The sequence below is a fragment of the Paramisgurnus dabryanus genome, chromosome 17 (assembly GCF_030506205.2).
Source record: "Paramisgurnus dabryanus chromosome 17, PD_genome_1.1, whole genome shotgun sequence".
In the NCBI taxonomy this organism is placed as follows: domain Eukaryota; kingdom Metazoa; phylum Chordata; class Actinopteri; order Cypriniformes; family Cobitidae; genus Paramisgurnus; species Paramisgurnus dabryanus.
In genome coordinates this window covers 29702962-29718867 of record NC_133353.1, presented here as the reverse complement: position 1 = coordinate 29718867, position 15906 = coordinate 29702962, and the positions used below count along the sequence as shown (strand labels likewise).

General features: G+C 36.3%; 2 protein-coding genes across 2 annotated transcripts; one reads left to right on the top strand and one right to left on the bottom strand.

Annotated features, from left to right (window-relative positions):
* Positions 1–485: 485 nt before the first annotated feature.
* yy1a (YY1 transcription factor a) lies at positions 486–4688 on the bottom strand. Its single transcript, XM_065288345.2, has 5 exons — positions 4064–4688; positions 2689–2851; positions 2386–2446; positions 2115–2273; positions 486–1634 (listed from the first exon to the last, which is right to left on the bottom strand). The coding sequence occupies exons 1-5, from the start codon at positions 4569–4571 to the stop codon at positions 1452–1454; spliced, it is 1074 nt and encodes a 357-aa protein (XP_065144417.1). The 5' UTR covers positions 4572–4688; the 3' UTR covers positions 486–1451.
* A 981-nt stretch (positions 4689–5669) lies between these two features.
* Positions 5670–15900, top strand: degs2 (delta(4)-desaturase, sphingolipid 2). Its single transcript, XM_065288354.2, has 3 exons — positions 5670–5819; positions 12485–13227; positions 14996–15900. Exons 1-3 carry the CDS (start codon positions 5729–5731, stop codon positions 15137–15139), a joined length of 978 nt encoding a protein of 325 aa, XP_065144426.2. The 5' UTR covers positions 5670–5728; the 3' UTR covers positions 15140–15900.
* Positions 15901–15906: the final 6 nt, after the last annotated feature.

Genomic DNA, 15906 nt, shown 5'->3' with positions numbered 1-15906 from the left:
TTTATTTTTCAAATACATTTTGAAATATACAAAAAATGGCCAAAAATATATTGGTGAAAAATACATTTTTGTAAACTTATTTGAAAATATATTTCAGTAAACATATTTTTTGGCCATTTTATCAAGTAAATATACATTTCAAATAAAAATGTCATATATATATATATATATATATATATATATATATATATATAAAGGCTTAAAATATTTTAATCTTCATCCACTGTTTACTGTTGTTTAGAGTTCTCTGCATTTAATGTATAATTTATTACACAACACTGACTTGCTTGATGTTGGACCTTTGCAGTTTTTACTGGGTTATTTGACTGTTTACACTATTACACCCGGTTGACAATGCCCAAAAAATGTATGCAACTTCACAATACCAATCACTTCCTTAAGATGTGTTGTGTTTACAGTTTGACCTTAGAGAGTGAAATGAAAAACGATTCAATACTTTAAAATAAAAACTCAAAAAAGTCCAATGGGGTGAATACTTTTATAGGCATTGTATGTTGAGGTTACAGCAAATATATTTATATATAAATATATATGTCCAATGTTATGTTTACTGCTGTTACACTTGTCTGTTCCTGACAATGATGTTACATTGTCAACTTATATCATCAGACCTGTCACATATAAAAAATCACATCAAATCTTTGCAAACATCCCAGCAGGCAGACATTTTGATAAAACATCAGGCTTTTTGCAACAGCACAGGGGAGTTTAACTTTATTCCATCTCATTAAATAAATTAAAGTATTTAAAGGAAAAGTATATTTTCACATACTGAAAAGATTGTTATTGTATTACAAAAGAAGGCATGTGTATGTAGTATTTCCTGAAGCTGGATAAAACGGTTTTAATTGGTTAAACACAATTATCTAATCAACATCTCTATTATCTACATGATTTCAAAACATTTGTACAGATCAGGTATACAAAATGAGATACCTCTCACAAAGAAAAGCTCTATTTACATTGAAAAAGCTGAACTGCATTTTATTCTCCATGAAGAAAAGCATTCACAGGTTTTAAGTCTCGGGGACAACACACGCACACACATACTCTATGCTCTAAAAGTGTACAATATGCACACTTCGAAGACATCTAAAAAGCAGTCTTTGTCTTTGCAAACTGGTAGAAATAGACACACAGATTCTTTGGGCTCAGGAGAATGAGCATCTCGTACATGAATGAGGGTCCACGATTGACAATCACATCTTCGAAAGAAGAAACTCTCTCTTAATTGGGAAGTTCGGCAATTATTTCTGGTCTATACCATAAGACGGTGATGGGATAGTTTGGTGTGGGGTCCTCATTCACATTTTAATCCCATCAAAATGTGCACTGAGATTCTCTTAGAAAAATGCTTTTAGAAACAACATACAAAGTGGGTTTTGGAGCTCGGGAAGCTGCTGTCAGGTCAAGTCTTTTGCGAACTTTACTCACTGATTGTTTTTAGCTTTTGCGTGTGTCAAAATATGAGATTTCAGGTTGGTGGACTGAGCGAACTTCTTGTTACAGCCGTCGAATGGGCAAACGTAGGGTCTGTCTCCAGTGTGAATTCGGACGTGAGTGCGCAAGTTAAAGTCCAATGAAAAGCGTTTACCGCAACCTTCGAAGGTACACTGTAAAAGAAAAAGTGATATATAGAGAACCAATTAGCAAAATAATCCATGCATATTTAATACATTTTATCAAATTATATCCTTTTTGGCCAAAATAGCCATATTTTTCAGGGTTCCCACTCTAAGCCAAATGTCAAATTCTCTGATCAAAATGCCATGAGCTTATAAAAATGTTGCTTAAATGCCTGAAATGAGTAATATAATACCAATAAATGTCTGTTTAGATTGTGGTCTCACTTAAAGAGAGCCTTGGACCTGGAAAACGGAATTCCTTACGTCACAATTTAACAAGCAGATTACATTTTGATAAATTAAAACAAAAATTTAAAGCAACAAACAAAAATCCATGATATTCAATGACTTGGGTGAAAAACAATGTCTGGAATACTTTTTAAAATGACATGCTATTCCAAAAATTCCATGAACCGTGGGTACCCTGATTTTTATACTCTCTAATAAATACTGACAGTTTAATCTTACCTGGAAAGGCTTTTCACCAGTGTGTACCAACTGATGTCGTTTAAGCTTGGAACTTTCCACAAACGCTTTCCCACATTCGGCGCAGACGTGAACCCGTGGCCCATGGGTGTGCAGGTGCTTCCTCATTGCGGAGTTGTCTCTGAACATTTTTGTGCAACCCTACAACACAAGAATGAGTTGAAAACTGAAGTATATGCACTACTACATTCAAAATGTAAAACATTTTCTAAGTTAGACAAGTTGTGCTGTTAGCAAATAAGATGTAACTTACTTTGTGGGGGCATGCTATCGTTCTCGGAGAGTCATCCTCCTTTACTTTCCTCGGCTTCATTCTGTATACGGAAAACATTGAATGTAAAAAATGCATGGCATGCTGCTGAGAGATTCAGTAAAGGTTAAAGACATCAATGAAATATTTGATAATCATAGTTTTTAAGATAGACTTAAGTCAGATTATGCATAAGTGCAAATGCAAAAAATGTAGGATTCTCTCATGCTCAGGATCTAACATAAACATTTTAAAAGGGCACAATCGACAATGCTAACAATTCAAGCTATTGACTAAATAACCCACCTTGCAAATTCTGCCAGCTGTTTGGGGTCTGACAGGTCAATCCCAGGTATACCACCAGGGGGCAGTTTCTTTCCTGTCATGTATTCCGAGTAATCAGGAGGGGAGTTTTCACCAATAATCTGCTCCTCCACCACAGTCTCATGATCAACATCCTTTTTATCATCTGTACAAACAGATGTATAAATACTTAAATACTTACATCCTCATAATCTAATCACATGCACAGTATTCATTGCATGTTACACAACATCAAAGCAACCAAAACCTTAATGCACTCATCAACACGTGAATACAAAGCACGTGACCAAACGCACTAGCTCTGTAAATAAAGCGTTTACGTTTTTTGGTGTGTGTGTGTATAAATACCATGTTTTAGTATTTTTTCTCTATTTGTTTAACAAATTATAGCATATTTTGTAATTACGTGTCACTGTCTTGTTTATTGACAATAATTTAACTCGCAATAAAAAACCAAACGTGATTTATCTTCATGGTAAATCACATCACTTCGAGTCTCTACATCAAATAATGCCTAATAATCATTTATAAAAATGAGTAAACTTGGCAAATTAATGTTAACTTAACTATTTAAGCGTAATGTGCAAATGCATAAAATTTATAAATTAACACGTTTAATAAAATCTGTAACAGTTAAATCATTTAACGCTACAAACCGTAGAATTTCACGAAACATAATATGAAAATTATATTTTTGCTTTAAGAAAACTAACCATGTAATAAAATAAAACATTTAATAAAAGTGCTTATTCCATGTAAATTGCTTACTATTCCTAAATAATTTCGGTGTAAAATGTGACCTCTAAACGTTTGTGAGATTTACCCAGCATCGTCTAACTTACGTTAAACAGAATGATCTCTCACAAACGTTAACTTAGATGTGTCTAAACCCCTCAGTTATAACATTTAAATAAGCGATAAGATTTGTTTATAGAGAGCAGGACAGGCTGTAAGGCTGCTCGATTTTGCAGCAAAGCAAATCGTGTGAGTCAGCGGCGGTCCCTCCCCTTCTTCAAACGGAGCTGCGCCATTGCGGCCTGCAGCAGCGCGGCGGACTCACAGCGCTTCTCGCCGCCATCTTTCCCCGCTCATACAAGCGCCATCTTTCGGGGCCGCCGCCATAATGGTCTGGAGGAATATGGCGGCGCCCATCCACACTTAAAACATGGCTTCCCATCAAAACAAAAACATTTACACCGGGGTGACCAACATAACCGACTTTATGTTAACAAAATCGTCCCTGACATCGTACGATCTTGCAACTTTATATAGGCTCGAGAACGAGAGGCCCACACGAGGCCTTGTTTGTGCACACGAGAACAAAGCACTTGAATTACCTAGCACTGTCAAAACTTACCCGATGCCCACATAGTGACGGAAAACTCCCCCTCCAATGTTTTTATCTGCACTTGCTTCTGCTCCCATTTTCTTCCGCTCGCCTCAGCGGAGTTTAGGAAGCTCTTTTTGATCACTCTTTTCCCGCCGCCTCCACCTTTCTTCATCCGACCAGACGGGTTCTTGCCAGACACGGTAACTAAAGTCTGCTCGATATACTCCTCTTCTGCCACCGGAACAGGCACGGGAATGAGGATCTGGTCCTCAAAACTGTCGTCTCCGTGGAGGTCGGAATCATCGCAGCCCACGACCTCTTCTCGAGTTTGCACCAAAATAACCTCCTGATGGTTAACATGGTTAGGATCGTCCGTAATCAGAGGCTGCAGTGCGATCATCGGCTGGTGCTCGTCGTCGTCTTCGCCGACCACTGTAGTCTCGATGGTCTCAACTTCAATTTCGTGCAACTCGACAATCTCGGCCGGCATCTCCGAGCCGTCGGTTTCAATATACAGTGTTTCACCTGACGCCATACTTGGCTTTTTTGCTTACAAAACTATATTAAAGCAACCCCTGTGTCAAGTCAACGACCCACTCTCCCCGCCTTCTCTACCAACAAACAGACAAAACTCCGTCCCACATTGACTGACTCTCGTTCACGGACTCCAGACACACGAAGTCTCGCGAGATCTGGTTCTTCATTTGACCTCATTCTGACTGGGATTTTCATCTTTACGTAAATAAATGTTATTTAACTTTCCGTATTGTCGTCCTTGTTCCTGTTTGTATTTACATTTCATTCTGGAAAAAATGTAAATTATATACTTATTTAAATATTCGTAAAAAATTATTACAGTAGGCAAAAATATACACGTAAGATTTCCCTTAATTAAATTTTTGTTTGAGTCTGCTAGGAAGAAAACAAATTGAAAAAGGGTCATAAATATAGTATTTATTATTTATGTATTTATATATATTTATTGTCTGTATATTATAATCACATTTTAATAGATGGTTGTTTTATGAATTAAAGATTGTGTTTAAAATGTTTATTAAAATCTATGTGTTGTTTTTTCTGTACATGAGCCTTTAAGCCGTTTAAAATGTCATCATTTAAAATATGTTAATAACGTTTTCTCAATTCAATTCAAATCTAATTAATATAATTTAAGAGATTAAAATTTCCAATCACAACGGCTGTTTTTATTATTTTCTTTTTAAATTAATAATGTTTAATGTAATATAATAATTCAATATTTTTTATTATTATTTTTTGTAGAAAATGGCACCACCTTGTGGTCAGCTGAAGTGAATATGTTGCGACTGTAAACCTAAATACTGCTGAGGCAATTTTTATAAAACGCTTGGACACAATGAGTATGTTCTCTATATAACATTTATTACCACATATATCATTCAAATCGCATTGCAAAACGCCTCACAGGCAACCGTTTTCCCCGTCTGTGGCTGGCAACATCTTGGTGGGAAATTTTTATGGTCTGTAACTACTGTCCTACGTGAGGCAACTCTTAGACCAACTTCGTTAGTTTGTTAAGGTTTCGGTTGAAGTTAGTTACTTTTGTCACAGGTTCATTCTCTGGCACACCTACAGCTTCTCTTATCTAGAGGGCGTGTCCGAAACGAGTCTAGTAAGGCAGACTCACCTGAGATCATTACACCATCAGCACATATGTGTAAGATGGGGAAGGCAGGTGGACGCTGGGACTTTGAATGGGTCTATAACGATCAGCCGCACACATGGAGAAGAAAAGAAATATTAGGTAAGATAACATAAAATCATAGCCAGATACCTGTACGATGACAGATTTTGAGTGGTAATTCACTGAAACATTAGCTTTAGAAGTGATTTGAAGTTGGTTTGTTTATTCAGCTGAATCAAATAATTACATGATTCATTCAACCGTTGATTTTGAATATTAGATGTTACTTGGGTTTTAAGTTCGTTTTAAAAAAAAAATTAAACTCGGGTGTGTGTACAAAAGCACTTTAATGTCATCTTGAGTGACTTTGTCGCTATGCCGTTTACACTGTCAGTGATAAATACAAACAAGGTGATTTTTAAATTTCTGATCACATCTTAGTACTCATATAAAATTGTAAAAGTTTAAGTCATTGAGCTGATGACTGCATTGCATTCCCCGATTAGGCGCGCGTGTGCGAGCGCATGTTCTTGACTATGGGTGGATGTCAAAACGAATCAGTATTTTTCAATTTGAATTGTTATGTTTCTTAAAGCTCTTTATAATCCATTTTCTTTTTCTTCATTCCCACATGATGACACCTATTAACTCTCTCATATACTCTCACATTTGTCATTGAGATAAACCATAAATGCTTAGTCCAAATCACACGTGACGTCACCTGTTATACAATTGCTTCAGGTGATAATTTTGTATAATCAGATTAACAACGGATTCCAATGTGAATAGGGACAGTACAAAATATTATTATTATTTTTTATTCGTTATAAACATGCTCCTCTCAATTGTACATATAGCTTAACTATGAAAATGTAATATTAAGATGCACATTTATCAGACAATGGATTCAGAAGATAATTTTGTGTAAACTGATGCCAAGCTTGTCTAATTAACTTTAGGAACAATATGGGTTTTAGTTACAAGACAAATTCTAGTCTTATGACTTTAACAAGCAAATATAGCCATGTCATGCTCTTTGAGTCATGTCATAAGTTCAGTTTTCCCATAAACACATTTACATCTGCTTTAGGATTTCACAATGTTACTACTTATCTGCAAGACTAAAAATGTGTTTATTTTTACTACACATAACTGATGAACTATAAACCCTGCAGGTCATGTCATACTTTAATATTTCTTCAGGGTGTGTAATACATTCTTCTACACCAGTTTGGTTTTTGTGTAATTCTTTATCTCCATCATGCCCAAAAATCCTCTCTTATGAAAGAGTAAACTCGCATGTCTAGTTTTACACCTCAAGCGTATCAAATATAGTGTATTCTTTTATAATCTGGAAACGATTCCAGAAGGATTAATTGCTCTGACGCTATTACAGGTTGTTTTTGTGAATGTGGGTATATTCAATACAATACCCCATTGCAAAACATCAACAAAATCCTTAAAGGTATATAGTTCAACCAAAAGTGCAAAACTGCTCTACATTGTGACTCACTTTATGTGTAATGAAGGATCTAATAGTGTAATTAAAAACAATGATGTTTTACTAAAGGTTTTTAAAGTAAGAGGTTTGTGGTGACTAGATGCTTCTATATTTCTTAAAATATTTTGTCTTTGACACTTTTTTTCTATTATAGTTATCTTATAGAACATATGGTTTTAATCACCAAAGAATTAATCACGTTTGTTTTTTAGCTTTTCCCAGTGGAGTTAGGATCGTTTTATTTGTGCGCTTTATAGCCTTTGGTTACTCATTATACAGGTGCACTTGGACAATGTTCAGAACAGCTCAGCCTAATCAATACTCAATACCCTCAGAATCTTTATGCAAAAACTAAAGCATTAATGTCCCCATAAAATCAAAATTGTTTTTTTTTACTTTAAGTATAAATATGTTAGCCTGATTATAACATGGTGCGCTTCAAAAAAGTCAAATTTAACATTTAGAATATAAAAGGATTCAAAACTTACATCGGCCAAAACTGCTTTTCACAACATCATTCTGAACTTCAGCTTCTACACTTTAAAAAAATTATAATTTTTTGTTAAATCAACTCACATTTCAACTTACTGTTATTTAACTTGACAAGAGATGACTTGCTTATAAAATGAAGTTTACACATTTTAAATATATTTTAAAAGTAAAAATAACTCCTCTCTAGTAAAGATAAATAATAGTAAGTTGAAATCTAAGTTGATTAAACAAAAAATTATAATATAAGGCAGGTAAGCAAAACCCTACAAGCTATTTTAAAAGAGGGTGGGGCCACTCAATAAGTCCCACCCTAACTTCCTGTTTTAGTAGAAATTATGCAAATGCCTTGACTGTTAAAAAAAATCCTATTAAGTTTTTGTTTAACTTAACAAATTTGTACACAGCCGGCAGGCGTAAATAACTTATGAAATCACTCAGATTAAACATGTCGAGTATTTATCTGTCCACCCTGCCTGCTATAGAGCGCGTAAGCTACATTAACACATTTAATTTGGTCAATATAAAAACAATCACTGGATGGCGTTGTTACACAAATTTGACGCTGTGAGAATGAAAGGGACATGTTTTTATAATGACCAAATTAAATGTGTTAATGTATCTTTCGCGCTCAATGGCAGGCAGGGTGGACAGATAATTACTCGTCATGTTTAATCTGAGTGGTTTCTTAAGTTATTTACGCCTGCCGGGTGTGTACGAACGTTGCTTTATTCCGCTATTTTGTATGGAAGTCAATGGGAGGTCTAGTTTGTTTTCCCCCAAAAGTGGGCGTGTACCTGTTCAGAGACAATCTATGACGTTGGGCCGGTTGTGCGTATGCGTTTCAAGGCACTTCAGTGGATCTTTAAGATTTTTGCAAAAAACAAAAGCATGCACTTACACTGTACTTTTTCGATTTGAGCCCGATTTCGTAAATAGGATGTCATTGTTTTGAAGCAAAAGTTAAGTTAACTCTTTCCCTGCCATTGATGAGTTAACTCGTCAATTAAGAGCAAACACTTCAATGCCAGTGACGAGTTTTTCTGGCTTTCCGCAACATATAAAACCCAGAAGTATCGCCCTAGGGCAAACAGCTGTATGAATGCTTATGTTTTGAGGATCGCTCTATATCATCTCTATCAAAAGTCGTTTACAAAAATTGAATTATCTCAGCTTTTTGCTCAAAAGCTTGTGTTTTTGAAGAAACCTACCCATATTTTAGAGGTAATAAAAGAGAACAAATAAAGGTGGGATGAAACTTTTTTTTCAAAAGCAGAGGGTCTGTTCTTTCATTTGATATATTGTATGTTTATATATTTTAAGAAGAAAATTTTCTGGAAGGAATAAAACTTTTGTGAAAGTCATGAAAAATGCTGCCGCTGGCTAGCAACTTTATAAAAAAAAAACGCTGGAGGGAATAGTTAATCGGTCTCTCAACACTGGAACCCATCGTAATGTTTAGTTTGTGGCTTCTATTTGAGTCGTTTGGGACTTTATTGTATGGTATTTGCACTGCCCTTATTAAATTCAGAGTCACATGAGATTTAGAGAATGGTCGGATCAACATTAAAGTTGAATAAAATAAGTGTGTGAGATTTTGGGGCGGCACACCTGTGTTCTCACAAACCTTGTGAATCATTCAAATGATTAACTTTAATATACAGGATTGGTGTTATACAGTAATTCCAGCTTTTATAAAGGAATTAACCATGGTTTTATTGTGGTAAAAGTGTAGTAACCATGGTTTTTGTTGAAAACCATGGTTGTACTGTACTAACCATATGAAACTACAGTTTATTACAGTAATGTTTTTTTGGTTTAATTGTAGTAAAACCATGGTTGATTTTTGTAAGGGAGGTGCCGTGACCAAGTTGTAATGCAGGGTTTGGGGGTCAAACGCACTCAGGCGCGGTTCAGTTTGGATAGCGTGAGTACGCCCTTAGTTACCATGACACAAAATGAGACCTAGGTGTGATTGTGTTCTGGAGATAACAGCGATAGACTCGTGGGGCAAGAAAGGATGCATGTATACAAAGATGTCATTGCATGTAAAGTACAGGCACATCTGTGCTGTTCATGTAAAAGTCACTCGTTTGACCAGTATGTTAAACGTACAGGCAAAACACAGTTTGACACATGGGACATGTTCTGTTTGACTAAAGACTAAGTGTGGCCATATATCAACTGGATCAACAGGAACTTTTTTGACTTTGATAAACAACTCCTATACAAATATGGTTAAGAATCAACCATTTGTAAATCCAAAATACCAGCTTTATGCACAGTTTGGATAGGGACATTATGCAAATCACATAAAAACAAACTATAAAGGAAAACACCACAGTTTTTCAATATTTTACTATGTTCTTACATTAACTTAGATGAATTAATACATGCCTATCTTTTTTCAATGAGTGCATTTAAAGGACAAGTTCGGTATTTTAGACTTAAAGCCCTGTTTTCAGATTGTTTATGGTCAAATAGAATGGTTTTGACTGAAATTTCGACATTTTCGGCTGCCCTGAGAATTTTTGCGTGTTTGTGTTTCAGCTCAGATCTCTACAATGGGTTTAATGGTGCACTGGAACAATCCTTCCTAAAATGCATTAAACTTTCGTTTACAAAGACATGAAACTCACCGAGTGGTCAGGGGTGTTCACTGGTATGCTCACACAAAAATCACTCCAAAAGACGCATTCCAACAGGTTTTATCGTAGTTTTTACCAACTCCATTGACTGTATTAGACGTCCTGTGAGGTACGGTATTACTCAGCGCCGGGAACTTTGTTTCTATTCTTGCAATTGGCAAAGGCGGATTAGCGCCACCACCTGGGCTGGAGTGTTTATTATTCAAGCTCTAAGCGGAAGAATGTACGGGTGTGAGGCGTTTGGGGAAATAGGTCCACAAGTTAACAACGAATGCTAAAACAGCTGTTGGAAAGCATCTTTTGCAGCGATTTTTGTGTGAGCATATCAGTGAACACCCCTGACCACTCGGTGAGTTTCACGTCTTTGTAAACGAAAGTTTAATGCATTTTAGGAAGGATTGTTCCAGTGCACCATTAAACCCATTGTAGAGGTCTGAGCTGAAACACAAACACGCGAAAATTCTCAGGGCAGCCGAAAATGTCGAAATTTCAGTCAAAACCATTCTATTTGACCATAAACAATCTGAAAACAGGGCTTTAAGTCTAAAATACCGAACTTGTCCTTTAATCTTTGTAAAGCTCCTCGTGAATGTGTTAGCATTTAGCCTAGCCCCATTCATTTCTATGGTTCCAAACAGGGATGAATTTAGAAGCCACCAAACAGTTCCATGTTTTCCCTATTTAAAGACTGTTACATGAGTAGTTACACAAGTAAGTATGGTGGCACAAAATAAAACTTTTGTTTGGAGCCATAGGAATGAATGGGGCTAGGCTAAATGCTAACACATTCAAGAAGCGCTGTACAAAGATTAAAAGTGCATGCAAGTGCATGCATTAAAAAAAGATAGGTATGAATTAATTCATCTAAGTTGAGGTAAGAACATAGTAAAATATTGAAAAACGGTGGTGTTTTCCTTTAAATAACCACAGCCTATAGAAATTGATATGTTAGGACAAGCAAAAAAGTGCTTTTTAATGAAGTACTCAAAGATGATGCACAAAATTGATATTGTGTAGAAATGTTACATTTTAAATAATGTAAAAATTAGTCGCATGGAAAGTATTAATCAATGCTTTGCTGCATAATCATTTTATGGATGTTACACAATGAATGACGTCCACATACAATATCTGCAGAACAAACAATTGTGCTAATTAAAAAAGCACACCGTCGGAGGAGTATCCCTTGTGGGAGCAATTTGCAGTTGTTTGGCTTCCTACTGTATTCATCATCTTGCCCTAATCTGTTTTGTTAGGTCACCATGAGCAACTGTAATTGAAAAAGGGACTTTATAGATTAGTGTTTATGCTTAAAACAACCATACTTGCATTACTATGCTACATAAATATTACATTTTAAAGAAATGTGCAAATTTAAAGCATACATGAACTTTCAAACTGACGCAAACATACTGTTGAGTGTCACTCAGTTTTTAATTAGGGCGTTAAGGGTTAATTTTTATTCAAGTGCAGTCTGTCACTTTAATGAGAGGACATCAGCAAATCCTTGAACGATAGTTCCATAAGCTCCTATGCTAGTCCCTGTGCAAGAGCTCAACATAATCGCTTTTATCTTTTAACAAATCACGTCACTACCGTCAATGATTTAGGGCCAATTATGGCAAAGCTATTCAATATGCAAAATTTTTAGAGTCCCAATCTGTTCATTAAAGAGCTTATATTATGCAAAATCCACTTTTACAAGGTGTTTCGACATAAATGTGTGTCGGCAGTGTGTCAAGCACCAGAGCAGTCTCATTGGACATGCTGTTTTGATTCTCTTGCTAATGTGATTTCACACTAACAGAGCCCCGCCCACATCCACTGTCTGACTGGTTAACCAAAAGCTTTTCTGCACTTATGCAGCTAAAGATACTATTGTCTCAGACTGGATTCACAGGAATCGGATGTATTTTTATCTGAAAGCAGTGGTTAATATGCATTTAAAGGTACACACATGAAAACAGCACTTTTTTTCTCCTGCCCAAATATGGGCATTTGGACATGCTATAATAAATGGTCTGTGGGGTATTTTGAGCTGAAACTGCACAAACACATTCTGAGAATTGTACTACATCTTGTATAAATGGGCATAATATTGGCCCTTTAAATAATTAATTTGCATATTTTTCACTTTTTCTTTTTAGCAAAATATCCGGAAATCAAGTCTTTGATGGGTCACGACCCCCAGCTGAAGTGGGTCGTGTCGGGAATGGTATTCACCCAGCTCCTGGCGTGTTACCTGGTCCAGGACCTGTCCTGGAAGTGGGTGTTGTTTTGGGCATACGCGTTCGGTGGCTGCATCAACCACTCGATGACTCTTGCCATCCATGACATTTCACACAACGTGGCGTTCGGCAACAAACAGGCACGTTGGAACCGCTGGTTCGCCATGTTCGCCAATCTCCCCATCGGCTTGCCTTACTCCGCCTCCTTCAAGAAGTACCACATCGATCACCATCGCTATCTCGGAGGAGATGGCTTGGATGTCGACATTCCTACTGACTTTGAGGGTTGGTTCTTCTGCACTCCCATTAGAAAGGTGGTCTGGCTCTTTCTCCAGCCTTTATTTTATGCGCTCCGTCCCTTGATCGTGAACCCCAAACCTGTGACCAGGATGGAGATGGCGAATGCGGTCGTGCAGTTTGTGGTGGACATCATCATCTACTATTTCTGGGGTCTGAAGCCTATTGTGTATCTCATCTCTGGTTCTATACTGGGCATGGGCCTACATCCTATCTCTGGACACTTCATTGCCGAACACTACATGTTCTCTAAAGGTCACGAAACCTACTCTTATTACGGCCCACTCAACTACATAACCTTCAATGTGGGATACCACATGGAGCACCATGACTTTCCAAGCATTCCTGGAAGCAAATTACCAGAGGTAAGATATTTTCCAGCTGAAATGTGGTGTGCTGATGTTTCCATGACAGTTGGTGATATCTTGATATCGTATTTTACAAGTTGGCTAATTCGTATTAATTCATACAAAAACTAAGATTATCATAAAAGAAACAATAACGAAACCCCACCCCTAACCTCAACGTTAAAAGCAAATTGTTCGTAAATGTAGGAATGTCGTTGTTTGAATTAATACGAATTGGCCACCTCATAAAATATGTACGAATTGCCATGATATAGCATTAGAAAAGCTTAGTTATGCTGATCCTCGTATTTTACGAGTTGGCTAATTCGTTCATACAAAAATGTACGATTATCATAAAAGAAAACAATAACGAAACCCCACTGCTAACCCCAGCATCAAAAGCAAATCATACAAAAATGTACAAATGTCGTCATTTGAATTAATAAGAATTAGCCACCTCATAAAATATGTACGAATTGCCATGATATAGCATTAGAAAAGCTTAGTTATGCTGATCCTCATATTTTACGTGATGGCTAATTCTTATTAATTCATACAAAAATGTACAATTATCATAGAAGAAAACAATAATGAAACCCCACCCCTAACCTCAACGTTAAAAGCAAATTGTTCATAAATGTACGAATGTCGTCGTTTGAATTAATACGAATTAGCCACCTCATAAAATATGTAGAAATGCCATGATTTAGCGTTAGAAAAGCTCAGTTATGCTGATCCTCGTATTTTACGAATTGGCTAATTCGTTCATACAAAAATGTACGATTATCATAAAAGAAAACAATAACGAAACCCCACCGCTAACCCCAACATCAAAAGCAAATCATACAAAAAATTTACGAATGTCGTTGTTTGAATTAATAAAAATTTGCCACCTCATAAAATACGTACGAATTGCCATGATATAGCGTTAGAAAAGCTTAGTTATGCTGATCCTCGTATTTTCCCCAGTTGGCTAATTCTTATTAATTCGTACAAAAACTTACAATTATCATAAAAGAAAACATATGTACGAATGCCGTCATTCGAATTAATACGAATTTGCCACCTCATAAAATCCTTACGAATTGCCATGATATAGCGTTGGAAAAGCTTAATTTTGCTGATCCTCGTATTTTACAAGTTGGCTAATTTGTATTAATTCGTACAAAAACGTATGATTATCATAAAAGAAAACAATAACGAAACCCCACCCCTAACCCCAACGTCAAAAGCCAATTGAACAAAAATTTACGCATGTCGTAGTTCGAATTAATACAAATTAGCCACATCGTAAAATACGTACGAATTGCCGTGAGATAGCGTTGGAAAAGCTTAGCTATGCTGATCCACGTATTTTTGATAGAGTGGAATGACACGGTAACGTAATGCCTATTATTGATTTTGATAATGTTAATCATTAAGAAGAACAATGTGACAAGTTAGAATAACTTGAAAGACAAATATTTGCTAAATACCTCTTTGTTGCACAATCCATCAGTCTATTTCATTTTTTTATTAGCTTATAAATCTTACACCTTCAGTGTAAAACAGCCTCTGAGGCGTATCTGTGAACCGTGTTAAACATTACATTACGTCTGTTAAAGTTTAAACGGTTAAGTACGATATAATTATAGATAACTGACACCTGCTTCACCCAGTTACAGTAATTGTAGTAGCTTGGTACTGTACATTACTAAACATATATCATTAACCCCTCACCTGGCATCAAATAATGTTACCATATAATTCGTTTTCGTGGTGTTTATGGTCCTTTTTCAATTTACAGGTCAAGAGAATTGCAGCAGAGTATTACGACTCGCTGCCCCAACACACTTCCTGGATGCGAGTGCTCTGGGACTTCGTGTTTGACGAAAGCGTCGGGCCCTACGCCAGAATCAAAAGACAATACAAACTTGGCAAAAATGAATAAATCTGGAAGATCACTGATCCGAAGGAACATGACACGAAGTATTTACACAAAGTCCTAGAAAAAACCTACAATTGATACGTAATTGGCACATGGAGGCCATTAATGGTTGCATGAGAACAAATCCATCACAAGCTGCACCTGCAAACGCTTTAATTTATTTCACAAGCAACCAACAACTATCCATACAGGATAAAGGATTAATTGATAGCATAACTTGAATTCCCTGCGTTTGGGATGATCATTCATGCTCAAAGGTTGGGTTGTATGAAAGTTAACCTTTCCAAAATGTTTCTATAATTTTCCTTCGGATTGAAGCTTGTTAACATGTGCGCTTTCCATTTCTTTGGCATGAAATGGGAAGCGCATGCGACCTCAATGCAGTTATTTGTGTATCATCCTGCTGACTTTAACCTCTCCGAGTCCAATAACATTTTGGTGTACTCATCAACATCCAACGACTGAGAAGTTTCATCGGGCTGCTTATGACGTACTCGAGGATGGGAGTGCTGAAGAAACGTGATATACATTTTCTTGAGTGTTTTTGTAGAAATTAATATTTAACTATTTTATTCGTTTTTGCACTGATGCATATTTAGAAATATCTTTATTATTAAATCTTTGTGTTATATATTCTGTCGTTTGCACTCATAATTCAGAGCACCGCTGTGATACCGAGAAGTTTTTGAATATATATCTGTACATCCCAATGTATGTCAAATGTAATTGTTTTGCAGTGGCTTAATAAAAAATGCCTGAATGGACCTATG